The 27,000-nt window shown below is 35.7% G+C and overlaps 1 protein-coding gene across 4 annotated transcripts in view; it reads right to left on the reverse strand.

Moving 5' to 3' along the window:
• The window catches only part of CLTC (clathrin heavy chain), a 75,777-nt gene that overhangs the window by 21,286 nt on the left and 27,491 nt on the right, over window positions 1-27,000 (reverse strand). For 2 of the 4 annotated variants that reach the window (XM_044000368.1, XM_044000370.1), the window contains exons 2-15: window positions 25,643-25,850; window positions 24,807-24,809; window positions 22,977-23,245; window positions 22,371-22,532; window positions 21,147-21,260; window positions 20,427-20,600; window positions 18,009-18,206; window positions 15,569-15,769; window positions 12,029-12,181; window positions 7,009-7,131; window positions 6,519-6,656; window positions 5,316-5,480; window positions 4,889-5,069; window positions 2,436-2,599 (exon numbers count right to left, since the gene is read on the reverse strand). In XM_044000368.1, the coding sequence (XP_043856303.1) occupies window positions 2,436-2,599; window positions 4,889-5,069; window positions 5,316-5,480; window positions 6,519-6,656; window positions 7,009-7,131; window positions 12,029-12,181; window positions 15,569-15,769; window positions 18,009-18,206; window positions 20,427-20,600; window positions 21,147-21,260; window positions 22,371-22,532; window positions 22,977-23,245; window positions 24,807-24,809; window positions 25,643-25,850 (2,253 nt within the window). The remainder of the gene's footprint in view (window positions 1-2,435; window positions 2,600-4,888; window positions 5,070-5,315; window positions 5,481-6,518; window positions 6,657-7,008; window positions 7,132-12,028; window positions 12,182-15,568; window positions 15,770-18,008; window positions 18,207-20,426; window positions 20,601-21,146; window positions 21,261-22,370; window positions 22,533-22,976; window positions 23,246-24,806; window positions 24,810-25,642; window positions 25,851-27,000) is intronic. The other 2 variants (XM_044000369.1, XM_044000371.1) reach the window with 1 other exon arrangement.

A 27,000-nucleotide genomic window follows, 5' to 3' on the forward strand; every position in this document is an offset into this window, starting at 1 on the left:
AATATTTTTTCCTCAGTGATCTATGAATATTTAGTAAATCAAGTGCTGTTTGTGGCATTATTTTCACATAAATGTAATAACATACTTCTTTTGACCTTTAAGAATTCAGCACATTTGAAGATAATTTCAAAAAGTGTATGGTTAGTGTTTGAAGCAATGTAAAAATATAACTCACATATAAAGTCTACTCAAAATAAACAACTAATTTAAAGTGAAAAGGTGGATAAAAAAACTAAGATATTCATTCAATTACTTCACTGATAATCCTGTTCAAGGCATAAGGTAACCAGTGTTTTCATCACACTAATTTACTGTGCTCTCCAACTATAATCATTTAAGAACAATGATGATAATTCTGAGCAACTGCCTAACACATTTAGAACCATTGTTAGATGTGAACTGAGGAACAGCTTTAAGATTTAAGGCTTCAGATTAACTTGGTTAAATTCATAGTTTGACAGCTTCCTACAGAGAAAAAAGATTTTTTGGTTTTAGACTGCCTCTAACTCCTATTAGGAATCTTGGGAAGCTATGTACTATTACAATCACAAAAGCTATTAGGTGTATATCAGCACAAAACTCTTCTTTTATTGAATATGAAGAAACATTTACGGCTTATTCTTACCTCTTCTCTTTCTAATAAGTACAGAGACTACTACAACAATGTCCCCAAACCAAACTAATAAATGCTCTCACTAAAAGTTATACAACAAAGCAATAAAGTTAAGAATAAGAGCAGTAAGAAAGCATGAGTTGGTCTAGGGATCAACAGTACCTGTGCCCTACTTCTGCCCCCCACTAATCAGAGCCTGAAGACTAAGAAGCATAACCACCATTTCAATTCAAGTGACAGTGTAGTAACTGCCTTGAAGCTATATACTCTAGAAAGTTAGAATGGTCCTAGAGGCAACAGAAATCCTGCACTAAGAATGTTTAGGGGGTCTTAAGATAATTCCAAGGCCAAAGATATACGACAACTACACCACTGGCTTCTCAAATAAGACCTCGATTACAGACAGTGAAGCTGGCGTATAAACTAGTGGGAAAAAAATTTTTAAAGGAAAAAAAAAAAAAGACTGAGGTACTTGACTGTTGATCCATAAAGATTTGGTGAAATTGATATCCAGACTAAACAAAAGAGACAAGAAAGGTGATCCAAGATAATCCTTTATTTTTACAGTGGGCCTATAACCTGAAAAGGCAGTTCTGATTTTGATTATGTGAATTTCAGCTTCTCACAGCTATTGCCCTTCAAAATAGCTATTGCAAGAGCGTTCCTATTTTTGAAGAATCTATTCCAGTCTAAAATTTAGGCTGAAGTTTTAGCACTTAGCATATAATTCATAGGATGGAAGGCCCTGAGTTTAGTTATTTAGTACAAAGTGGACTGGCAAATTCTAATGAACACCCTGGGTGAAAGATTAGAGTTTATTATACCATTAGTTTATATATATATATAGGTTATATAGTACTTTCTCAATTTACCTGTTAAGAAAGTAGCCTTCAGTTATAGTTCTAACTTAAGATTCTTCTTAAGGACAAGTAAGAAGCTTTTGTAAAAACCACTTGGGCCACCTTTTTTAAATTAAAAAGGGAAAAATAAATCCATTTATGTGCTAATAGTTCTGCAGTTTTGTTGGAGATTGAAGTCTTTTTAGCAGCATATCAACTTCCCCATTTTAATTCTTCTACAGAATAATCACTTTGAGGGAAATGAAGTCTAAGTTAAACTTTGACTAGCTTAAGTTGTCTGTATTGAAAGAAGCTAAAGTTCAAATTTTTCCCCTTAAAAAACCTTCATCATTTCAACAATGACCCATTCAATAGTTACTATTTCTCTGAAGCTCAGTATTCAACATGTAACAAAGTAGTTGGCATCCTGAGGTTAATTTGTAGCTCCTGTTCTGCTAATATTCAAGACCAATACCTAGTTGCCGTGTCTGAATGAGATTTATTTTACAAGGTGAAAACTATATACCTTCAATGGCACAGCCAAATAATCATAGCCTGGAGACACTGATGTCAATCTCTGCCCATGATGAAGACTTTTTCCAATAGTTTCATAGACAAGTTGGGTTTATAATACTAACAGAGAATACTATGACACTTGAGGAAACAAAGCTACAAAATTTAACCTCTTAAAGGGTCCTTTAAAGGACCTAAATAATAAATAACTCTTGAGATGAAGCTATGGATTTTCACAGTAAAAATTTCTTAAGATAACTTTTAAAAACTGAATCTCTTGGTCTATTTCTTACCAGTTTCCTCTTCTATTTGAGGGGGAACCAGATGTTTATTTAACTTGGAAGAAATGCTTTCAGCACTCAGTTTTATAGAGTATGGGACAAAACAAAATTTTTAAATCTCCTAGCATTACTGATTTCTTACCAAGACAATTAATTATCTATAGACTTATTATATTCAGAAAAACTTACCTTGAGAAAATTCTTGACTCGCTCTGGATCATAGCAGTTGCTCTCTCGGCAGATTCTCTCTACCTCTTTGATCTGCCCAGTCTTACAGGCTGCCTGAATATATTTAAAGTGCACATCTGGGTCCTGACTAAAGTTGACAATGGATCCCAGGAAATAGAAAAGTCCTTAAAAAAAAATTAACAATCAAGACTCGTGATTTCCCCTAGTTAAGAAATCATACATGATCATACACAATACATAGCCTTCACGAAACTAACTACACATGAAAAATATCAATTTAGAGTTAAGATTCAAAAGATCTAATCTTTGAGAAAAGAGAGACTTTATAAAGCTTCTATATTTAAGTGTTATCCTAAGCCAGAATTACTTGAGTGAAAAGAAAAAGAGCCAAATAAAGAACTTGGTGATAGGGGAAGCTGGTGACCCCAAAAAGGAAAAGAAATCTTTAGATTCGGATTAAAGTGATAAAGATGATGATGACCGGCAAAAGCTCTAAAGAATTGAGCTGAAAATGCTTGAAGCTCTTACTCTGAGATACAGAAGTAACATCAGGCTCTAACAATGAGCCAGTTGAGTATTAGCTCTGGCAGGTATAACACAACTGGGAAGGTCTGAGTATACACTATTTCTGTTAGCACAGCCTAGCTATATACAATAAGGTTTATCAATAGCATGGTGGCAAAATGATGAGTTTTTAAGCTCCAGCAGTTATCAAAGACTATCTACTAGAGAAGCATGATGATAAGCATGGGAAATCAGCTCCCTGACAGTGAAAATAATGTACCTTTGTGGCTAGCACTAGAGTTGCTTAGAGACAGTACAGCAGAAATCATCTAAGTACCCCAAACATAGAGACATCCAATAAGACCAGTTGTTTTACAAGCTTAATGAAAAGTGATTAATAAAGTAACACAAGGTAGTTTATTATTTGAGCATTTGTACCTGCAGAAAACCTCACTCAAAACTTCACTTGAACATTTGCTGATCATTTTATAATAGAAAACATTTATTTAATAATTTCTTACTCCTGTAATTTATCTTCACGTTACAGTAGATAAGAAAAACCTAATAAGAGCCAACTAAGAGTCAAAAATGTCTTCAGATTCTGAAATACCCTACCATCAACTTTAAAACATTTCTGAAGTAGTCTTGAAACCCTACATTTGGTATCTTATAAAAAACAAACACCAAAATCACTGAGAAAGCTCTATTCATTTAATAATTAAGAAAGTTTTTTATTAAATTTCTCAAAGCACTTTATCGAAATGGCATGCCATTTGGGGAATAGTAGTTTAATTACTAAATATTATGACAGCAATTCATTAGTCATTAAAGTAGTTAAAACACCTAAGTTTCTAATAATGCACATGTCCAAAACAATCTTTCCTCCTAAAACCTGCCTATTTGTTTACTGTACCATCATTTTACCAAGTCACCCAAGCTTCAAGTCCTAAAATTATTTTTTATGCTTTCTTCTCTACCCTTTCACATATTTCCAGTATCTGTTCAGTTGCCATGTCTTGTAAATTCTACCACCATAATCTGTTTAGGATTGGCATCCTGTTATACCATCATTTCTCATCTAGACAACTCTAACAGACTCCTGGTCTCCCTACTTCTAATCCATCCTTTGTACAACTAGCAAAATTATCTTCCCAATGTAAATCTCACATTTCTGAAAAACAAAAACAAAAACAAAACAAACCACCTTTCAGTGTCTCTGTGTTGCCTAAAGGATATGATATCCTGCCTTTCAAGGCCCTTTAAAACCTGAAGCTTCTTACTTATTTTATACCAACTCCCTTCCCAATACTCTTTATTATTGTCAAACTAGAAATATTAGCCATTCCCCATATACCAGTACACATGAAAAAGGATTTTTTTAATTGTCACATTGAAAGATTTCCTTTGAGACCAAACTCAGTGTCATCTCTTCCATAAAGCTTATCCCACTTCCCCCACTACCTCCCAGATGAAAGTCATATATTGGTCCTTGAAATTCACAAGCCTACTTCTTATGGACCTTAACTTTACCCTTGACTACTCTTTACAGCCTGCATACATCTCATATGCTCTAAGTAGGGTTTTTTTTTTCCTAAGTAGGTTTTAAGTATTTCAAGGGTCAAGATGGTCATTTGAAGTTGCAGTTCCTACCTTGCATAACATGCTCACTTGTGTTTCTGGCAAGAAATACAGAACTCGAGACTTGTAATGCCTCAAGTCTTTTGGGAAACCAATTACAAGATGAATAGTGGTGATGAAACTAGCTTAAGGTATAAGTTTCACCACTCTTCCTGAATTTCTCCCATTTGGAATGTAAAACAAAAGCCATTCTGTAGAGTGTTTAGGGGGAAAAGTAAGTTTACTATCTAAATTCATTATCTGTCCATTATACAAAAGTGTTATGTTCCTCATGGTTTGTTTTTTATTAGTACAGAATTCTTAAATTTTACCTTCAAAACTCTTAAAAGATTCAAACAGTTCAATCAGGGACTGAGTTGAGAGCTGTTCATGATACTTGGAAGCCACCTGGACACAAATTTGTAGGTTTTGGCGAATATTGGCAGAAAGCATAGCCCTCAGGCACTCCAGGGAATCTTCCACAGATAAGGAGCCAAAGTAATTGACTAACCACTAGAAGACAAAATGATGAAAAAAGATCATCCTAAAGGTCAGGCTAGCATAAAGCTATTGTGCTATCAGCACAATCATCAATCAATATATTTTCAATAATATGAGTTAAGAACTACCATGTCCATGGGAAGGACATAGGTAAAAGTTACAGTGTACAGTGCATCCTTGGAGAGAACAAAAAAAAAAATCCAATGAGATCATAAACCTTAAGTAAAATTAAAGTGATAGCAAATATGAGAGACATACCTCAGGGTTCAGAAGATGGGTGTGAACAACTGCACGCTTAATATCATACAGATCAGTGAAGTGCTCCAGTGCACGCTGTAACAGGCCAGCCTTTTCACAGAGTTGAGCGATATGAGCCCGGTCATAATGTGTAAACATCTGGTTCCCTAAAATGGCATCTGCAACCTAGGAGAATGTGCAAAGAAGAGTTAATTTTTTTTTCTTCAAGACTACTCATTCTATAACCAGGATCACTATGATGGTATTCATGAACCATGTTACTAAATAATGTAAAAGCATTACATCACAAGTCATTTCCTTTCTCCCATTACTTCTTTGGGGAGGAGGTAGAAATATGTACCATTATTAAGTACTCTCCTAGACCACTGCCCACATCCCAGCTTCCCTTCTTTTTACATCCTGACCCCATCATAAACCAGCTTGGCACACTGTAGGCAACTAATAAATGCTTGCTGACTGAGGCAGCAGTGATGATATCATATTATACTTTCAGAAAGATGAAGACTAATTTACACAACATGCTAGTAGGATTTCAAAAAGTTATGACCATAGACTTCTCGGCAGTGCAACAATCCAAAACAGTTTCAAAGAGCTCATGATAGAAAATGTTCTCAACATCCAGAAAAAAACAACTGTGGATTATGAATGCAGATTGAACCATACTGTTTCTACTTTTGAGCTGTTTTTCCCCTTCTTTTTTGAAGTTTCTCCCGTGTGCTCTGATTCTTCCTTCACAAGGTGACTAATGCATAAATATGTTTGAGGTGATTATACATATGTAACCTATATGAGACTGCTTTCCATCTTGGGGAGAAGGGAGGGAAGGGAATGTGAGAGAAAAATTTGGAACTAAAAATCCTATGAAAAGAAATGATGAAAACTACCCTTATATGTAACTGGAAAATAATCAAATACTTTTATTTATTTAAAAAAAAAAGTTATCACCAGAATTATGCTAAATTCTGTCAACTTAATACAAAGAACAAGATGACACTTGAAGAAGATGCCTGAAACATCATTAAAAGCACAAGGTAAGGGGCAGCTAGGTGGCGCAGTGGATAGAGCACCGGCCCTGGAGTCAGGAGTACCTGAGTTCAAATCCGGCCTCGGACACTTGACACTTACTAGTTGTGTGACCCTGGGCAAGTCACTTAACCCCAATTGCCTCACTTAAAAAAAAAAGCACAAGGTAAAAAAACATACTTGAGGGGCATGCATAAGGTTCATCTCAAGCAACCGTGTTTGCAGGGGACCTTCAGATGGGCGATTATTTTTCAGGGCATCGAGTAAAAATGCAGTGCATTGCTGGATTAAGTTGTATTCCATAAACACGTCAACGATCTATGAAAGAGAGAAAATGAGCTTGAGAATATTGTTATAAACATGAGAACAAAAACCCAGTTTTACAGATTCAAGAGTCATTTTTAAAGAAGAGCGCAAGAATTTGGAAGTCATTTAGACTCTAATTTCATAACTATAACTATGGAATTGAATTCTATAATACTTATTACTTAAGTTATTTTTCAAAAAACTAAGCAATAAATGTTTTAAGCAGGAAGAATCCATATATAAATGAAATGCCACTTTTTCTTCAAGTTGTTTCATCTTTCCAAAATTTAGTTATAAACCAGCTGCCCTCTTTCATGCATTTTAACCAAAGTTTAGGAGCAAGTAGAAATCTGAACACACTTACCTGTGTTATGTCAGCAAGTGGTTCTTCATCTTGAACCAACATTTGAGCAAACTGTTGACCTTGATCTGGACTGATCCTCATTACATTTCTTAACAGAAAGATCCAGTCTGGAGTATAACCAACCTACAAAAGCAGTTCAAAAGTAGATGCTCAAAAAAAAAAAAGTCTTGTGTTTGAGGTAGAAGTATTATCTGCTTTGCTAAATAATAAGAACTTACTGGAGGTGGAGCTAAGATGGCAGATTAGGAACACCCACCCAGCTGAACTCTCCCCTCCAAATAACTTTAACAACTCAAATCAAATTATGGAGAAGAAGAGACAACAACACGTGGAGGGTGAGGCATTTTTCTGGCCTAAAAAAACTTAAGAGGTCAGCATGAGGAGTGTGTGACACTGGGGTGGAAGGCTATCCGAAATCCACACACATAGCAAAGAAATAGCAACCACAGCAGCATCAGCTTCAGGAGCTCTCAGCCCAGAGAAGGTAAGGGGGTTAAGATAACTGGTCACAAAGATTACAGGACACCCTTTGCTAGTACTAGGTATAGCTGGTGCTGACTGGCAACTGTCAAGAAACTATTTTAAAGTCAAAAGAATGAAAAAATAAAAGAAAACATGGAATATCTCATTAAAAAAAAAACAAAAACAAAAAAACCACATACAGACCAGGGGAGTGCAGAATGTGCCATTCCTTAAATCATACCTCATGGCACCCCCCCCCCAGCTTAGGACAGTGCACCCTGGAAGTAGTGCCCCACTTTAAAAGTCAAGAAATAGGCTGGCAAAATGAGCAGACAGAAAAAGATGCTGATCCTAAAAAGTTTCTTTGGTGACAAGGAAGATCAAAATATACCCTCAGAAGATAACAAAGGCAAAGCTCCTACATCCAAAACTTCCAAGAAAAATATGAATTGGTCTCAGGCCATAGAAGCACTCAAAAAGGACTTAAGATAAGGTTTAAAAAACAACGACAACAAAAAAAAACTGACCTAGGGGCAGCTAGGTGGTGCAGTGGGTACTTTACTTTAGTACTGGCCCTAAATTCTAGAGGACCTGAGTCCAAATCCAGTCTCAGACACTTGACACTTACTAGCTGTGTGACCCTGGGCAAGTCACTTAACCCTCATGCCCCGCCCCCCCCAAGACAGAAAGACAGACAGAAAGAAAAAAAAAAAACCTGACCTGTAAATAGATCAAGGAGAAATCATTTTAAAATTATTGGACTATCTGAAAGCCATGATTTAAAAAAAAAAAAGAAAGAAAGAAAGAAAAGAAAGGGAGTGGGGGGGTGGGGGGAAGAGAGCCAGGACATATTAGAAGAAATTATCAAGGAAAACTGCCCTAATATCCTAGAACCAGAGAATAAAATAGACATTGAAAGAATCCATCAATCACCTCTGGAAAGAGATCCCAAAAAGAAAACTGCCAGGAATATTACAGCAAAATTCCAGAGCTCTCAGGTCAACCAGAAACTACTTCAAGCAGTCAGAAAGAAACAATTCAAATACCATGGAGCCACATTCAGGATCACAGGAATGGCAGGCTTAGAATATGCTAATTCAGAAGGCAAAGGAGCTAGGATTACAACTAAGAATAACCTACCCAACAAAATCAAGTGAACTCCTTCAGGGAGAAAAAAACAGATATTTAATGAAATAGAGGACTTTCAAGAATTTCTGATGAAAAGACAAGAGCTGAATAGAAAATCTGACATCCGAATAAAAGATTCAAGAAAAGCATAAAAGGATAAACATGAAAGAGTAATCAGAGGAGACAAATTAAACTATTTAAGGGGGCAGCTAGGTGGCACAGTGGATAGAGCACTGGCCCTGGAGTTAGGAGGACCTGAGTTCAAAACCCAGCCTCAGACACTTAACACTTGCTGTGTGACCTTAGGTGATGGAAAAATGATATAAGTTACTCCAAAAGAACTTTATCATTACAGCAGTTAAAAGGAGTTTACAGACAGAAGGCATGGATGCGAGTTGATCATGTTGGAATGATCTCCCCCCAAAAGTGAAGGAGTAAGAAAGAGGAAGGAGTGAGAAAGAAACAAGTAGAATGGGGAAAATTCTCAAATAAAGAAGCACACAAGGAAAAGCTTTCAATATGGAGGGGAAAATGGGGGAAGTGGGAGGAGGTGGCTGAGGATAATGCTTGAACTCTTATCAGAATTGGTTCAAGGGGCAGCTAGATGGCGCAGTGGTTAAAGCACCGGCCCTGGACTCAGGAGTACCTGAGTTCAAATCCGGCCTCAGACACTTGACATTTACTAGCTGTGTGACCGTGGGCAAGTCACTTAACCCCCGTTGCCTAAAAAAAAAAAAAAAAAAAAAAAAAAAAAAGAATTGGTTCAAAGACGGAAGAAGGAACACACACACACACACACACACACACACACACAGAGCTGTGTACAGCAATGTAACTTACCAAAAAGGAAACTAGGAGAAGGGGATAAGATAAAGTGGGGGGATGATAAAAGGGTAGATTAAGAGAAGCAGAGAGAGAGAGAGAGAGAGAGACAGACAGACAGACAGACAGACAAAGAGAGAGAGGCAAGCAAACAGACTTTTGAGGAGGGACAGGATGAGAGAAATAGGGAGAGAGAGGGAGAACAGAAGAAAATGGGATGAAGGGAAATATAGTTAGTGATCATAACTGTGAATATGAATGGGAAGAGCTCATCCATAAAACAGAAGCAGATAGCACAATGGATCAGAAACCAGAATCCAATAATATGTTGTTTATAAGAGACACACTTGAAACATAAAGAAGTTAAAATAAAAGGCTGGAGCAGAATCTAATATGCTTCAGCTGAACTAAAAAAAATTAGGGATAGCAATCATGATCTCAGACAAAGTAAAAGAAAAATGATACCTGATTAAAAAAAATAATCAGGGAAACTACATTATGCTAAGAGGTACCACAGACTATAATATAAAAAATATTTTATACTAAGTTTCTCTAATAAGGCCCTCATTTTTCAAACATATACTCAGTATAGAAGTGAGTCAAATTTATAAAAATAAAAGCTAGTCCCCAATTGATAAATAATCAAAAGGCACAGGCAGGCAGTTTTCAGAAGAAATCATGATGGGGCAGCTAGGTGGCACAGTAGATAGAGCACCGACCCAGGAGTCAGGAGGACCCCAGTTCAAATCTGGCCTCAGACACTTGACACTTACTAGCTGTGTGACCCTGGGCAAGTCACAACCCCAATTGCCTCGAAAAAAATTTAAAAAGAAAGAAAGAAATCATGATAAAATAGTCTAAATGACTATTAATGAGAAAAGGTAAATTATAACAACTATGAGGTACCACCTTATCCTTATCAGAAATTACAAAATGCTGGAGAGCATGAGGAAAAAATAATTATACTAATTAACTACTGGTAAAATAGTAAACTGGTCCAACTATTCTGGAGAACAATTTTCAATTATGCCCAGGGTTGTAAACCTGTACAAACTCTTTGACCCAGCAATACCACTAGTAGGTCTGCATCACAAAGATCAAAGAGAAAGGAAAAGGACCTATATGTACAAAAATATTTATAACAGCTCTTTTTCTGGTGGTAAAAAATTGGAAATTATGGGGATGTTCATCAGATGGGGAATGGCTGAACAAGCTGTGGTATAAGATTGTGATAGAGTACCATTGTGCTATGAAAAATAAGAAAGGGGTGGTTTCAGGAAAACATGGTGAGAAATTATATGAACTGATGAAAAGTGAAGTGAGAAGAATGAGAAAACCCAAGTACACAATAAGAGTCATGTTATAATGATGATCCACTGTGAAAGACTTGGCTACTCTGATGAATATAATGATCTACAAGGCAATTCCAAGGGACTTATGAACAAAACAAACCAAAAAAAGCCATCCAGCTCCAGAGAGAGAATTGTTGAATTCTGAGGGCAGACTTAAGTATAATTTTCTCACTTTATTTTTCTTTCTTTTTTGGAAATATGGATTATATAGAAATTATGTTTTGCATGATTTCACATGGATAATTGTGGGGAAGGTACTGGAGGGATGTAGGGAATTTGGAACTCAAAATTTAAAAAGAAAAATACATTAAAAAATAATACATTTTGGGGGTGGCTAGGTGGCACAGTGGATAAAGCACTGGCCCTGGATTCAGGAGTTCCTGAGTTCAAATCCAGCCTTAGACACTTGAAACTTACTGGCTGTGTGACCCTGGGCAAGTCACTTAACACCCATTGCCCCACCAAAAAAACCCAAAACAAAACAAAACAAAATACATTTTTTTAAAAAATCTCACTAATTTAGATACATTTGAATTCTAAATTATTGAAAGTCTAAAGCACACAACTTAAAACACACAAATTAAACCAATAAAACACTGGGATGCCAAGATTCTTCTTCCATGTAAAAGCCTTTAGAAGATCTGTCTTTGATGCATAAAGAACTGTAGTGAGTTATCTAGGTAAATATTGAAATGCTTTAAGTAAAAATCTAAAATTCTTTCTGAAACTTTGTACATATTGGTTTGCTTAGGAAATCTTTTATAAAGGTAGTATAAGAGCAAAACTTCAGTTAAACTCAATCTTACATGATTAGCATTAATACAAGTCAGAAGCTGCATACAGCTTAGAACAAGTCACCTCACTTTTCTGGACTTCTATCTCTATTAAAAGGAAGATGGACCCCATGGCTGGCAAGGCTATCATCTCAAGCCAAGAACATCCACTGTACTTCTAGTCGAGTAGAAAGAACAACAGACCCTTGTTCAGACAAGTTCTCAGCTGTGCAGCACGGAGCTCATGATTTAGACAATTTCTTATATAAAATGGTAATAATGCTATATTCTCTATTTGTATGTGGAAAGTGCTTTTTAAGTTTTATGGTATCACAAAGTGAATTATTAAATGCATTTTTAAAATTTCAAAACTGGAATCTTCTCATTTTCTTAAAGTTCATTCAACATGTCACAATTTTCACTGAGAACAGAAATTATATGAACCTATGACAAAGGGAATGCGTTGAATTTCATTTTACTTACTTTTTTAGCATATAATACAATCTTCTGTACTTGGCCTGTTTCTGCAAAGCACTGGATAACTTTATTTGGAACATTAGCCCTTAGGTACACACTAAGCGCCAATGTAGGGTCCACAGACTTTACTAGATCACCCAATTCTTCTGAACACTCCAGCTGTCCAAAAGAAAAAAGAAAAAGAAAAACTTGATTGATCAGAGCCTCAGATGGTTTTACAAACTATGAGACACAAGACTTTCTCTCAAGGAGGGCACAAAACAATGGCCAAAATTAATGGATGTTTTAAAGTACAACTCCTACATAAATTCATCTCATTATTTCAGTTAAAGTAATTGAATCAAGTCAAAAAAGAACCACAGAAAATTCAATCCAACTAACAATGAATATAACACAGCAATCATTTAATATGATATATACAATAGAGAACAAATTTCAATCAGCATATATTGAATTGTCACAGGTAAAGTTAACCATTGTGAGTCAACATTGCACTGGAATATAAACCATATGAACTCATAATTGAGAAGCATAATTTCTGTGATATTTCTCAACATCATTTAAGTACAATATATAAGCTGGTTTCCAAAAGAAGTCATTTGAAATTTAACAAATGTAAAGCTATCATCAGTTATTTTATTGTCTTTAAGTTGAATAACATCCCTTTATGATAAATAACTTGTTTGAACTGATAACTCACAGGGGAAGCCAAAACCAGCACACCAAATGACCAAAGAGTTTAAATTACAGAAATACAGAAACCTAGTTAAAAACCTGATCGAAAAAGTGTTATTTTTCACTCAATGGGATTCCTGAAACTGAAGAGGTTTTTAAGGGAAAAAAACAAAACAAAAACCCCATCTTTCAGAAATTAAGTCTATGACATCAAAAGTATTGTATGTATATCTATATATCTATATAGATATATAATAAGGTTGCTTACATAACTGCAAGAATAAAATGTCTCATTCTGTAGTAGAAACATTAGTGACTAGGTAGCAATAACTGATATGGCTGAAAAATGACTATGAATCATAGGCCAAATAGCTTTGAATGCAGATAATATAATCCAGTGGTAAATAGAGCTGAATGTATGTCTGAAGAGCTTTTTTCCGCCAATTAACTGAGAAACTAGAATCTTGCTATTTTGCACTCCAAGTGGATTAATATACGCAGTTAAAAATACACATCTGATTACACAATTGTGTTATGTATTTGAAACTGATGTTAGAAATATTACTGTGAAAATGTAGGAATATGACAAAAGACATTTTCAATCTAGTTAATGGATTTTCTAATTAAAATGGTAAAACCGTACCACACTCTGCACTCTGAGAGCTCACCTGATGTTAGAATGAGATGTAGGTCTACAGGTATTAGTCTAAAATGTGTTTCCCTCTACCCCATGTTACCTAAATACACTGCATGCTTCAATTACTTGAACTGAGGTATGAAAAGCTACATATAGTTTAAGATATATTGTAGGAGTTATAACTTTATAGAACAATTAGTCCACTAAAAGCAAGGCTCTTTGCAAACCTATGATGATTTGGGCAGAGAACAAGGCAATTTTAAATCATTACAAAACACTGACTCTTTCATGTCAAAGTACTTTGAAGGGAATTTGAGTTAAAAAGAAATTAGAATTTTTCTTGGTGATTAAACTGGGCAAATTAATCTTAGAACAAAAATTTCTTCCTGAAATTTATATATTTACAGTCAATTAAATAACTGAGCCTTCAAAATTAGTGCAAGGTCCTCGAATACATACTCTGATTCAGAAAGAGTGACTGTATTTATAAAATAAGAACTATAATACATTTTTTAAAAGTATTTTTCAATTTTAAAAAGAATGGCTGTCCTTAAAATTAAATAAGATAACCTGGTTTTTCATAACTTGACTGGCCTGTAGAACAAATTGTGATTTCTAAAGACCTACATCTTGATAAAAAGGATAAAAATAGAAAAAGAAGCCATTTGCAACAGACAAATATAATGCATGTGGGCTTGCTCTGTACATGGACTATTCTAATAGATTTGTACCATGACCGAACTAAGTATTTTAATCCGGGAGGAAAAGCCATGCTTCAGCTGTCAATTAATAAAAACTTCTTTGCCTGGAAAACTAATGTTAGCTACCCTCTGTAACATCCTATTTTTATAAAACAGGGTTTTCTGCAAAGATAAATAAGCATTTTGATTCGTGATTGAGAAAAGAAGAGTAGCAGCATGAATAATTCCTAAAGAAATTGCCTAAAGAACAAATCTATCCAGTGTACAAGAAAATTTTAAAATATTTATGTTGCCTTATCATTTTTTTTTCGTGAGGCAATTGGGGTTAAGTGACTTGCCCAGGGTCACACAACTAGTAAGTGTTAAGTGTCTGAGACCGGATTTGAACTCAGGTACTCCTGACTCCAGGGCTGGTGCTCTATCCACTGTGCCACCTAGCTGCCCCCTTATAATATTTTATTATGAAAAGGCAGTAAATTCTCACTTTCATTTGAATAAAAGAGCTAAGAAAATCTGCCTAGTGTTATGCAGAGATGAATGGTTTCCACAGAGTTGTTCTTTACTGGAGAATTCTACTGGCTCAGTTAAACTTCAGTTCTTTCAACATAGCTAAGTAAAAAATCTATCAAAGATAGAGAACTACTATGACCCATATTGTCCTCAAGGGTATTTCAGTATATTCTTCACTATTAGGAATATGACATGACATGAGTATTGGAGGACTAATGGAAAGAATCATAGGTTAGTGGTATTTGTGCTTCTATAGTCCTATGACAGCTTTCTTTTCTTTTGTTTTTTCCTTTCCTTTTATTTTTTTGGTGGGGCAGTGAGGGTTAAATGACTTGCCCAGGGTCACACAGAGAGTAAGTGTCAAGTGTTTGAGGCCAGATTTGAACTCAGGTCCTCCTGAATCCAGGGCTGGTGCTTTATCCACTGCGCTACCTAGCTTCCCCCAGCAGCTTTATTTTCAATAATATCCATAAGCCTCTATATCCTGGCCCATTAGCTGTTTCATTATTAGCACACAACTGGTAAGAGATGATGAGAAGTATGTTTAAATCTCAGATCTTTTTTTTTTTTTTTGCAGGGCAATGGGGGTTAAGTGACTTGCCCAGGGTCACACAGCTAGTAAGTGTCAAGTGTCTGAGGCCGGATTTGAACTCAGGAACTCCTGAATCCAGGGCCGGTACTTTATCTACTGCGCCACCTAGCCACCCCCTCAGAAAAAAGCTATGACAAATATATAAGGATGAAATTTCTGTGCCTGTTAGGATGAGGGTTCTCCAAATGGGCAGTATATCCTGCTCTGTCCACAGGTCTGATTATAAAAGCCCCAAGATTTCTACTATCCTATGTAGTCCAGTGGAATAGTTCAAGAACAATAATGAGGTTTCTGATTCCATGAGTGATCACATGTATTAGCTACTCTTGATAATAATCGTAACCATTCCATGCACCATGAGCTTCTGTATACTTTAGTGATATGGTAAGTAAACATTTAATTTGGTTAAACCAATGCATGTTAAATCTTACCTTATCTTCTTTCAACCATTTCTCTAGCAGCTGTTTACGCCCCTGTTGAAGCACAGGCCTACACAGCTCCAAGGATTCATATTTGTTCAGCTGGCCTTGGTCTAAAAGGATTCCAAAGTACTGGAGTAAAGGTGAAGTCTGACCTGGTTGTGCTGGAACACTCTGGAATCGGCGAATGGTGTCTGGAGTACGTAAAATTCCCTTCAAGAAAGATGATTTAAAACAATTATTTTTCCCATTTAAAAGTTCTAAGCTTAAACAAGTCTAAGAATGTGATCCACCTATTAACAGTCTGTGACAAGTCCTGCTCAAGGTATATTCAGGACTATAAATTGACTAAGCTGATTCATGTTCTGGTTTTAGTGTGCTTATTACTGAACAAATTCATAAAGCACCAAGCTAGGCAGTCTATTGTATAGGTACACAATGTGTACAAAAGTACATATTTTTAAGGCACATGAAATTATGTAAATCATGACAGGATAAAAAGCAACACAGAAGCAATCTTTAGATTCAATCTTACTCATTTTTCAGTTTTCCCTTCATTAAGACTGACTTTCCTCCTCTGTAAAATAGTAGCAAAAAAAATGAAAGCCGTGAGTGTCCATCAATTGGTGAAACAATTGGAGGTCAGAGAGAAATTGTAGAACAAAAATATAATGCAGCATTCTTTCTTATGCCGCAAGAAATGATGAACATGAAGTCAAAGAAACTTAACATATCTATGAATGAATGGATCCAGCCATGTAAACAAAACTAGAACAATTTATGTCATGACCACAGTAATACAAAGGAAAATAATGAAAGACTTCAGCATTTTGATTAATAGCATAAAAAAAATCAATTTCAGGGGGCAGCTAGGTGGCACAGTAGATAGAGCACCGGCCCTGGATTCAGGAGGACTTGAGTTCAAATCCAACCCCAGACGCTTAACACTTACTAGCTGTGTAACCCTGGGCAAGTCACTTAACCCCAACTGCCTCACTTAAAAAAAAAAAAATCAATTTCAGAGGAATTGTACCAAAAAATGTGTATCCTACCCCTCAGTAGAGAGGTAGCAGGCAATAGATACAAAATGAGGTATGTTTCCAGACATGGCCATTGTCTTGTTTTTCTAATTACAGAGGGGTGGGAAGTGACAATGATGTTTTAAAAAATTAATGAAATTTCTTAAAAAGAAAAAAAAAAATTGGGGCAGCTAGGAGGCGCAGTGGATAGAGCACCGGTCCTGGAGTCAGGAGTACCTGAGTTCAAATCTGGCCTCAGACACTTAACACTTACTAGCTGTGTGACCCTGGGCAAGTCACTTAACCCCAACTGCCTCACTAAAAAAAAAAAAAAATTGAAAGGATTAAACTGGTTTCTCTCTAAATCTCTTCCAGCTCTAAGAATTTTATTCAAATTAATCAAATTTATGACACATAATTAGAAAAAACTGAACTTTCTCCCACATAAAGACTATCGGTAGTCATCTTCAACTATGATCAAATATTGCAATGGTTTTCTTAAATTCTATCAATTCCTAGTATATTAGATATAAATCCAAATCTTTCTGTGTTAAAAAGGGGGACATTAACATCCAAACCTATAGTGATGTTACCGAGCTAAAATTGTATGGTTTCACTGAAGCAAATTTTCAAAAGTGAATAGGAAGAATAAATCGGCAAAGATGATAATGACATAAATAGTTGAAACTGGAGGAACAGTGAGACCCCCAACCAAATATGGCAGCTATAAACTGATCCAACAGTTCTTAGAAAATTTAGAGGTATGCTAGAAAGTTAACTACTCTATTCATGTCTTTTGTCATAGCAATAGTTCTACCAGGTACAGAGCCAAAGGAAGTCAAAGACAAAATATTCATGGCAGCCTTTGGGGGGTAATTTTAAAAACTTTCCCAAATTGGAAACAAGAGTTTTTACTCATTCAGGAAGGAACAGCTGAACAAATTGTAGGATATGAATGTAATGACATATTATTGCACTAAGAAAAAAAATGAATGTAAAGTTCAAAGAAAAAACCCATGAAGATTTGTATGTCTTACTGCAGAGAATATTAAGTAGAACCAAAAGATTATGCCAAGGAAAACACTAAAATCAATGCAATGACCAATCTTGAATTGAGACTAATGAGTAAATACATTTTTCTTGGTAGAGAAGTAATGTGGACTGAGGCATATACTGTTAGCCATGGTTAATATGTTGTTTGTTTTGACTGTACTTTGTTACAAAGGGGAAATTACACTTTAAAGAAAATTTAAAAAATTAACAAGAAATTAAAAGTGACTAAAAGAAGTCATCCTAATTAATCTCATACAGTCAAAAAAGAAGCATTACTTGGCAAAATTTTTGATACTTTCCCAATAGACCTAGAAATGGAAGGCACTTAACAGGCACATAAGTGTTCTTGGAGTTTTGATATGTTTGTTTCCAAAATTTACCTTTGGTGCATTAGCAGCCACCTTTGCTGCCTCCGAGTAATTTCCTTGTGCAAAGAGAGCATTAAATTTCCGGGCAAAAAGCTCTTCAGCTCCAGCTAGGTTGTTACGCACAGCCATTCTCAAAGCCAGATCAGGATTCTGCAGGACGTTGGTGATGTAAGGAATTATATTCTCTTCTTCCACACACACCGATAGCACCTATGATTTAAATATTAGTAGATATCTAATATGAGTATTTTTTAAGACATCTAAATATGTTTAGACTGTAGTACTCTTCTTGATCATTAATGACATTAGGGACTCAATATTATTAGTTATTTGGAAAAGAGAGGAAAAAATTAAGAAAATTTGAAAACCAGAGTGGAATGGACCCTTTGATAAAAAGTTATATTGGGGGGGGGGGGCCGCAGCTAGGTGGCACAGTGGATCAATTACTGGCCCTGGATTCAGGAGGACCTGAGTTCAAATCTGGCTTCGGACACTTGACACGTACTGGCTGTGTGACCCTAGGCAAATATGTTCATCAAATATGAACTTTGATGTTTTGAAGCTTCCTTTGATGTTAAGCTTAAGTGCTACCTCCTGTAATAAATCTATTCTTATTCCTCTCTCTCCCCAAAGTGCTTAGTGGGTCCCCCATCAAAATAAGTCATTTTGTACATACTTGCTTTCCTTACATTCATGTTGTATTCTCTCCCCCAACTTCCATAAGAAACTTAACTGCCTGATACATTCCATTTACTCGGCTGTGGCACTCACTGGGCTACCTTAGTAAGATTATCATCCCTACCCTGCAAATCTAAACTATCAGAATATTCTCCAAGGGGGTGGCATTGTACTAGCATTACAATCCACTTCCCTATTCCCCACAACTAGCAGTACCTCAGAGGATTAAACAATGCTTCTAAGAACCAAATATGTAATAATTATCTACTAGCCTTCCACATTTTTTTTCTTTTCAACTAGGAAACATTAATAAAATTAACATTAGCCTAACTAATTCTCTCTCTTTTTGGGGGGTGGGGTGGGGTGGGGCAATGGGGGTTAAGTGACTTGCCCAGGGTCACACAGCTGGTAAGTATCAAGTGTCTGAAGACAGATTTGAACTCAGGTAGTCCTGAATCCAGGGCCGGTGCTTTATCCACTGCACCAACTAGCTGCCCCCAACTTAATCTTTAAAGTAGCCTATTACTATAGGCAAGGTATGCTACAAAGCAGATACTGTATTTCAAGGTATCTAGCAGTCAGCTTCAGGAAAAATATACAAATAAAGGATCCTGAGACCCAAAATTCTGTTCAATGGCAGATTAAAAAATTTAAAGTGGGGCAGCTAGGTGGCGCAGTGGATAGAGCACCAGCCCTGGAATCAGAAGGACCTAAATTCAAATCCAGCCTCAGACACTTATGAGCTGTGTGACCCTGGTCAAGTCACTTAACCCCAATTGCCTCACCAAAAAAATTAAAGTTTTAACTAAAGTTTAGAGTGAGTCAAAAATATTAAATATGTCTACTGAGATCGTATCTCAAACGAACTGGATCCTTTGGGATTCAGCCTACTAGGCTTTCCTTCAACATACCTATAACAGTAATAGTAGAGAAAAGGTAATGAGCTTTACAACCTCTAATATTTTGATTTGAGAAAAAACAGGTCAGCTTTATTAGCTGTGAAAATTCATTTAACTTCCTAGGTCTCAGTTTCTTCATGTATAAAATGGGAATAATGTTTATATTATCTACCTACCACCTATATTAGGTGCTTTAAAAAATATAAAGTACTATATATATAGATATAGATAGATATAGATATAGATATTTAAATAAATATAAAGTACACCAAGTTATTCTTGGTGAAGAACTTCCAACTACTTTATAATACTTTGAAAATATAACTAGCAGGGGCAGCTAGGTGGGGCTCAGTGGATAAAGCACAGGCCCTGGATTCAGGAGGACCTGAGTTCGAATCCGGCCTCAGACACTTGACACTTACTAGCTGTGTGACCCTGGGCAAGTCACTTAACCCTCATTGCCTTGCAAAAAAAAAAAAAAAAAGAAAAGAAAAGAAAATATAACTAGTGCCTAGGTAGAAAGTATCAAGTTAGATAATCTAAAGTTGTGATACACATGTCAACCAATACCTTTTCTCTATTTAAAGAATAGTATCTAGGTCAGTCCATGATGCTTACTAAACCATCAGTTTTCTTTAAATATTTAGTATTACTAAATTACTAACAGTAGGAAAAAGCCCTCCACCTAACTTAGATTCCACAGAAATATCTATTTTATAGAGCAAGCATATATTATTGAAAAGTACTAATTTGTTTTCTAGAGGGAGATAATCACTTTTCAAAAGCTAAAGGAAAAAGACCATCTACTAGGTTTGTCTTTGCTCCCTAATTGGAGTGCAGACAGATTCCTTACTTGTCCCTTTCTGTTTACACCAATAATTCCAGCTGTTGCTTCATGAGGTGCAGTTACAAAGATGGTTTCTCCACTGATTCTATTCATGTAGATGCAGGTACCAGTCTCCAAGTCATATAAGTGGATATAGCCATACTTGGTAATCAAGAATACCACATCATGTTTTTCACTGATCTGTATAAAGAAAATTAGCACTTTTAACAAAAATAAACTGAAATCTGATCACAGATTCTGCGCTTTCTTTTAAGAACCCTGCCAAGGTTTAAATGTTTAACCTCAACCACTTTTATTACTCATGTCTTGCCTAGCCTAAGAAAGCATGTTTCCAGTATAAAAACAAAATCAAACATCTAAGTATTATATATAAAAGATAAGTATAACAAGCACAGCAGCATTACAGAAGTAAATAACTTTAGGATGACCAAAACTGGTCTTTCTTTTAATTACCACATAAGAGAAAAAAAGGTTAAATTAACGTTGAGGACAATTTTAAAAAGCCTACTTAAATATCTTAAATTCATAAACATTATTTATTTCACTTAACATGTATAAACCGGTTTTGCTGAATTTTTTTCTTTCCCCACCTATAAATTTTTTTTTGTTATATGAGATGGTGTTCTATAAAGGATCAGGGGGAGAGATACTGGGAGAAATATTGGCAATGTAAAAAATATATATCTATCAATTAAATTTATTTTTAACAAAATTCTCTTAACATACCTGCATTGCCACAGGAAAGTCATTTTGTGCTTCTGGAGGAAAAAAGACATCTACTGCTTTCTTTGGAAAAGGCTGATTTCCTGTAGGTGGTGTGCCAACTTCAATGATATGTAACTGTTCAACAAGATACAATCATATTTCCCATAAGAATACACTTTGTGTCTATGTTGTTTGTTTGGTTTTTTTTTTGACAAGCAAAAATATTAACTGCAGACCGAGGAAATATCAGGACTAGAGTCAGTTCTTGATCATCTTATAAGAACAGAAGGGAACACTGACCTAGATCACCTCAAAATTATATATACTGGGCTTTGGGTTACATTTTGGCATTTACATCAAAAAAGTGGTAGAAGGCTGGAAATTTAATCCCATAAACTTAAAGAGAAAGTGTATTTGCTTATTTGGGGCTTCCTTGAAAGGAAGGATTTGAGGTTCTTTTGCTAATGGAAATAACTGAATGTTTTGATTTTAAAAGACTTCCTATAGTACATAGAGCAATTAACTGTGAGTAAGTCCAAAAATGGATCCTCTATTTAATTCTCTGACCTATGCAATGAATAAGAATATATCATTAATTAATTAATTCACTGCATTTATTTTTTATAAGAACGGCTCAAAGTTATTATGGTAAACCATTTCAAGATCTCATTACAAAAGACAAAGCAGAAGGCAATAACAGCAGTGATACCCAAGAAGAGTTTACTGGAAGGTATTTGACCTCACATTTTTACGTAAAGTGCTAGTTATTATTTGTATGTTAGAGATAAGTCACCCAAAGTACCTGGGCACTGTAACATAAAAAGGTATTTTAGCCAAGATGTCAAGAATTACTTCTTATTCAAAAAGCAAATGAGCCTATTTTTATTCTATCATTTCAAATCTAAATGGAAAATATACCTTTGGTGTCTAATTGTGTTCCTCTGAGGAAAGAGAATTGTAGCAATTTACTTCAAGCTAGTGACTACTATATTTTTTATGTAGTCCACGGTCTTTACCTAAAAGCCAAAGATGACTCAAAGCTTCTAGAGAATGAGTACATATTTTACAGATATCAAAAGGAATAAAAAATTAACAGCAATAACCAGATAAAAAGCTTTAAATTACACAAACATTGGGGTTAAAAGGAAGAGTGAATTTTGGGAGATGAAGACAAGTAATTAAGCAGGTTCTGTTTTTTTTCAGTCTGCATAGCTTCCAACTCCATTTCAAGAAGACAAAGTTTACCTTGCCTCCAGCTTGCCCTCTTACTGCAAAACAAAACAGTGTTGACTCTTCAGCATTTCCTTCCATCTTAAACTGTGCAAAGCTAGCAGCATGTCCTTCGATGGGTTGAGACACTTTTCTGTCTACAGAATAAAGTTGCATGGCTCCCACCACACGATTTTGCTGCAAAGAAATAGGTTATCAAGTTGAAATCTACAAAATAACAAAACCTTAGTTCCCAAATTCATTAACAGGCTATTCAGTCAATGGCAATACTTTGTGACCATCAGCAACACCATAAATTATTATTACCTAGGCTTTTTTCCTAATTTCAATTAATTTTATTAAATATTGTGACCCATGTTAGTTTCACACCTCTGCCCTATATAGTTATCAGGCTTTGAATCTTTTACTATAGGTAATTTTTGGTTACTTCTACAAGTAGAGGAAGGAAAAGAAAATTTTGATAAACCAAGAGGTCTAGTACTAGAAGCAAATTCTTCTCACCTATCTGCAGGTTAACCCCAACTCCAGAAAGCCCTTTGTACATAAAGCCTTATTTCAAAATTTACTTCATTCTAAGCAATGAACCTCTATTCCTCTTTAATCTATATAAAACTGGAGTACCTGTGCAGATATGCCAGTAAGAAGTAACCATTTCTGCTTTGCATCTGTACGATAGTTGATAATCTGGCAACCAGCAAGACTAGAATGGCGATCAAACATCTTCACTGGTTGTGACTCTCCTTCCATACTCCAATGATAGACCGCATTGTCCGTAACAAGGGCAACAGTGTTCAAAGAAATCCATTTCCAAAATGTGACATCATCAGTCATGGTGTGAGCCTTCATTTTACTTTTCATTTCAATGTTAAATATCTGAAGTGTTTTCCCAGCTTTAAAATAAAAAAGGTAGATTTTTTAAAACCAAAGCTCAGAGTAAACTATAGCTCTGTAGTTTCTGCATCTTCACATTTCACGTCCAACTGAAAAGATACTATCACTAGTTGTAGAATCATTAAAATTTATCACAAAAATAATATTAAAGGGGGCAGCTAGGTGGCACAGTGGATAAAGCACCAGCTATGGATTCAGGAGGACCTGAGTTCAAATCCGGCCCCAGACACTTGACACCTGCTAGCTGTGTGACCCTGGACAAGTCACTTAACCCTCATTGCCCCACAAAAAAAAACCCCAAACATCAAAGAGTTAATGGCTAAAACACTACAGAATAGATCATTAAATTATTTCTATCCAAGGTATTTAAGCTTTAATTTAGTATTGGCAAAGTTAACTTTCCAAAGTCAAAATACAGACAGAAATAAAGATCACCATCCTAATTAATTCTAATAATAGTCTGATTATATAGTCATCTAAGCCTTGAATGGAGACAACACTAACAAAGCACAACACTCTGACAAAAAGGATGGAAAGCAATCAGGTTAACTTTATAACTATGATTGGAAGTCAAATTTTCCCCCGGCTGATAACTACTTAGTTTGAGGTACACTAAGCAGAACAAGTATTATGTACAGACACAACATGTGATCTCTGTAAGACTGGCATACTCCCTCTGACCAAATTTATGGAAGCTGCTTCTTAAAGAAAGAGGTTCCACTTAAACTCTGCCTTGTCACTCATATCAAGAAAACGAATTCATGCTACATCTACTTGGTTTAAATTACAAAGGGAGAAGGAAAAAAATGCAAGGAAGGGTATAATATACTAAAAGGTTAGGAAAGGTTTCAAGGTACATAGTTAACATACTAGAGGCAAGAATAAAGTTCAAGCTTCACCCCAATAAGACAGCTTACATTTAGTCCCAGAAGGAAGGAATGTGCCTTGAGTCTGAAATGTGCCCATAGCTAGTTGTAGGTTTTCAGAATAAGGGCCCGTATTTAAAAATTAATTTGAAAGCCCCGATGGTCTCCCAAAAGCAAAGACAACTTAGTTTATATTAAGAAGTTAGAAGTTAAGGATAAAAACCAGTAGTATCAAAAATGAAAGTATCAGAGACTGCATTTCTGGGTCAGAAAATATATGGCTCCTATAAGGTGCTATTTTTTAAAAGAAGAAATAGCTTTGTGCTTGCTGCCATCTAACCAAATAGTTTAGGAAAGCTTTCCCTAGAATATAAATGTTATTTCCATCCTGCACAATATGCAAAGCACACTAAAGGCAAAAATCAGACTTGGAAAAATTGTGATAGTTAGAGTCCTGTTTATAAAAAGTAGCTTGAAATTAATATAATTAGTTATAAAGGAAATAGTACCTTGAAATGACATTTTCTTCCTCAAATAGAACTTAGATTATATTCAGATAGTAGTAAAAAAAAAAAGTAATACAAATGCCTATCTACTATGCTATAGTAATGAGCACTGGAAACCTTTTCAACTCATTACATTTTCTTTTCATAGAACAGGACAATAACTAATACAATCTAAATTGAGAACTCACCATCTGCATACACATAAGAAAGCATAAAAAAACATAATAGTAACATTAAAGTTAGAGAAAGTATTCTAATAAAAGTATGTGAGTACCTTCAAAAGGCACTTCAATATAAGTTCTGTGAGGGTAGGGACAGTGACTCATCTATACTTTTTATCTCCCCTAGAACCTGCAGAAAGTATGTAACTTCAGAAAGAGCTTCTGAACTAAAGAGGAAGAAACCAGGATGTGTGTAACTAATAAGATTTAATCAGCAAGACTAATTATACCTATTGGACAAGAGTTTCAACTTTTACACTGCAAGGCTTAAAACAGGTTGACTGTCAAATTAAATCATTACATGCTCTATAAATTCTGTGAGCTTTGAAAATTTCTTCCGCATAAGTCTAGTCAAACGGCCTTAGCTCCTGAGGAAAGTAAAACACGGTGGCTCAAATGAAGTTACCAATAGCAATGTCCTGCCCCTTTCATGCTTAAACGGATGCTTGTAATACAGTCCAATTATACAAACAGCTAACTCTCCAGAGCATGTTTTACTCTAATAAGGCCTTACAAAGGAATGACTCAAAACTGGATGGGACCTCAAAAGTCATTTAGTCTCACCTGAACCTAATTAAAAATACAGTTAGACTTCTATTGAACAGCAGTTAAGAATCATGTTTCACAGTATCTGTGTAGTCCACAGGAAGGTAAATTTCTAACATTAGGCTTGATCTTTGTCAATCTATGTCATTTTAGTCAAATTTAACATGTATATAAACTACATTAAAATCTAGAACCCAAATACTGAGCTTATATCTTCAAAGGGAATTATTTATAATATGACAATTGGTTCTTCATACCTTTTAATGCAATTACTTTGCTAGCTGGATTCATGATGGCGCTGTCAGCTGAAATTGGTCGACGAATAGGATTACTTGGATCATTCATATCAATGATTACCACCTGGGCCTGCTCTCCTACTTTTTCTCTAATGCAGATGAATTTGTCTGACTCCATAGTCAAAGTACTGAAGCCAATATTTGCTGGGTTGATACCCAGATTCTGGAGCTGAAAAAAAGACAGGTCCATTAATAGAGAAGCATAGGGCAAAATAATAATTAAACAATAAAATACCACTTACTATTAAGTCATTCTGGAAAGGCATTTAACTAAATACTGTAAAATGTCAGACACCCTAGCACCGCTACCCTGATTATAAGAATTCAAACAAAGCAATTAGAGGCAAAAGGTAGTAATGGCTTTTGCCTTAAAGAATCTAGGTAGCTCTAAATTCAATTCCATATGTAGAATTGACACAGAATTTAAAATTATCCAGCTAGAAATCAGAAACAGTGAAACCAACGTGCCACAGTTAGACTCTACATGAGGTCTTGACAGAATTCACCCTACCCCACCCTCTTCCCCCAGCTCCCCTCCCCAAAATGCTAGTGTCTCCCCTCAGATTACACTGTATCTGTTTTACAATGATTCCTTATATGCAAGTTGTCCCCACCCCCTCAGAATGTAAGCTCCCCGAGGGCAGGCACTGTTTTATTTTTATATCCACCTAGCACAGTACATAGCACATAGTGGGTACCTAATATCTATGCTTCCTGTAGGCAAGGCATTTTAGGATATGAAGTGATCAATTTCTCTTTCTAAAAAATGACAAGTTTAGTGTATAGGGACTCCATCTCCTCTGTATCTCCTCCAACTTCAAACCTTTAAGTGACTAAGATATAGAGCACTGTATGCCATGGGGAGACCAAAAAAAAATGACCTGATTAAAGAAGCTCACAATCTAGTAATAGCAAGCACCTCACCTTTGTGTATTTTGGATATAATATAAAACACATAAAGAGAAGTGCAATGTGTCATGTGGGATCTAACAATGTTAGGATTATTAGTCATTAAGTGGATCAAGAAAGTCTTTAATAGTACTTGAGGGGCAGCTAGGTGGCGAAGTGGAATAGAGCACCAGCCCTGGAGTCAGGAGTACCTGAGTTCAAATCTGACCTCAGACACTTAACACACACTTACTAGCTGTGTGACCCTCGGCAAGTCACTTAACCCCAATTGCCTCACTAAAAAAAAACAAAAAATAGTACTTGAGAAGAGCCTTAAAAAGACATAGAAAAAGCAGAGGTGTGATGAAGGAGCACCTGAAGATTACAGGAGTAGGAAAATCATTGAGTTTGGAGAATGTCAAAATAACACG

Source organism: Dromiciops gliroides, chromosome 4 (assembly GCF_019393635.1).
Source record: "Dromiciops gliroides isolate mDroGli1 chromosome 4, mDroGli1.pri, whole genome shotgun sequence".
Taxonomy (NCBI): Eukaryota; Metazoa; Chordata; class Mammalia; order Microbiotheria; family Microbiotheriidae; genus Dromiciops; species Dromiciops gliroides.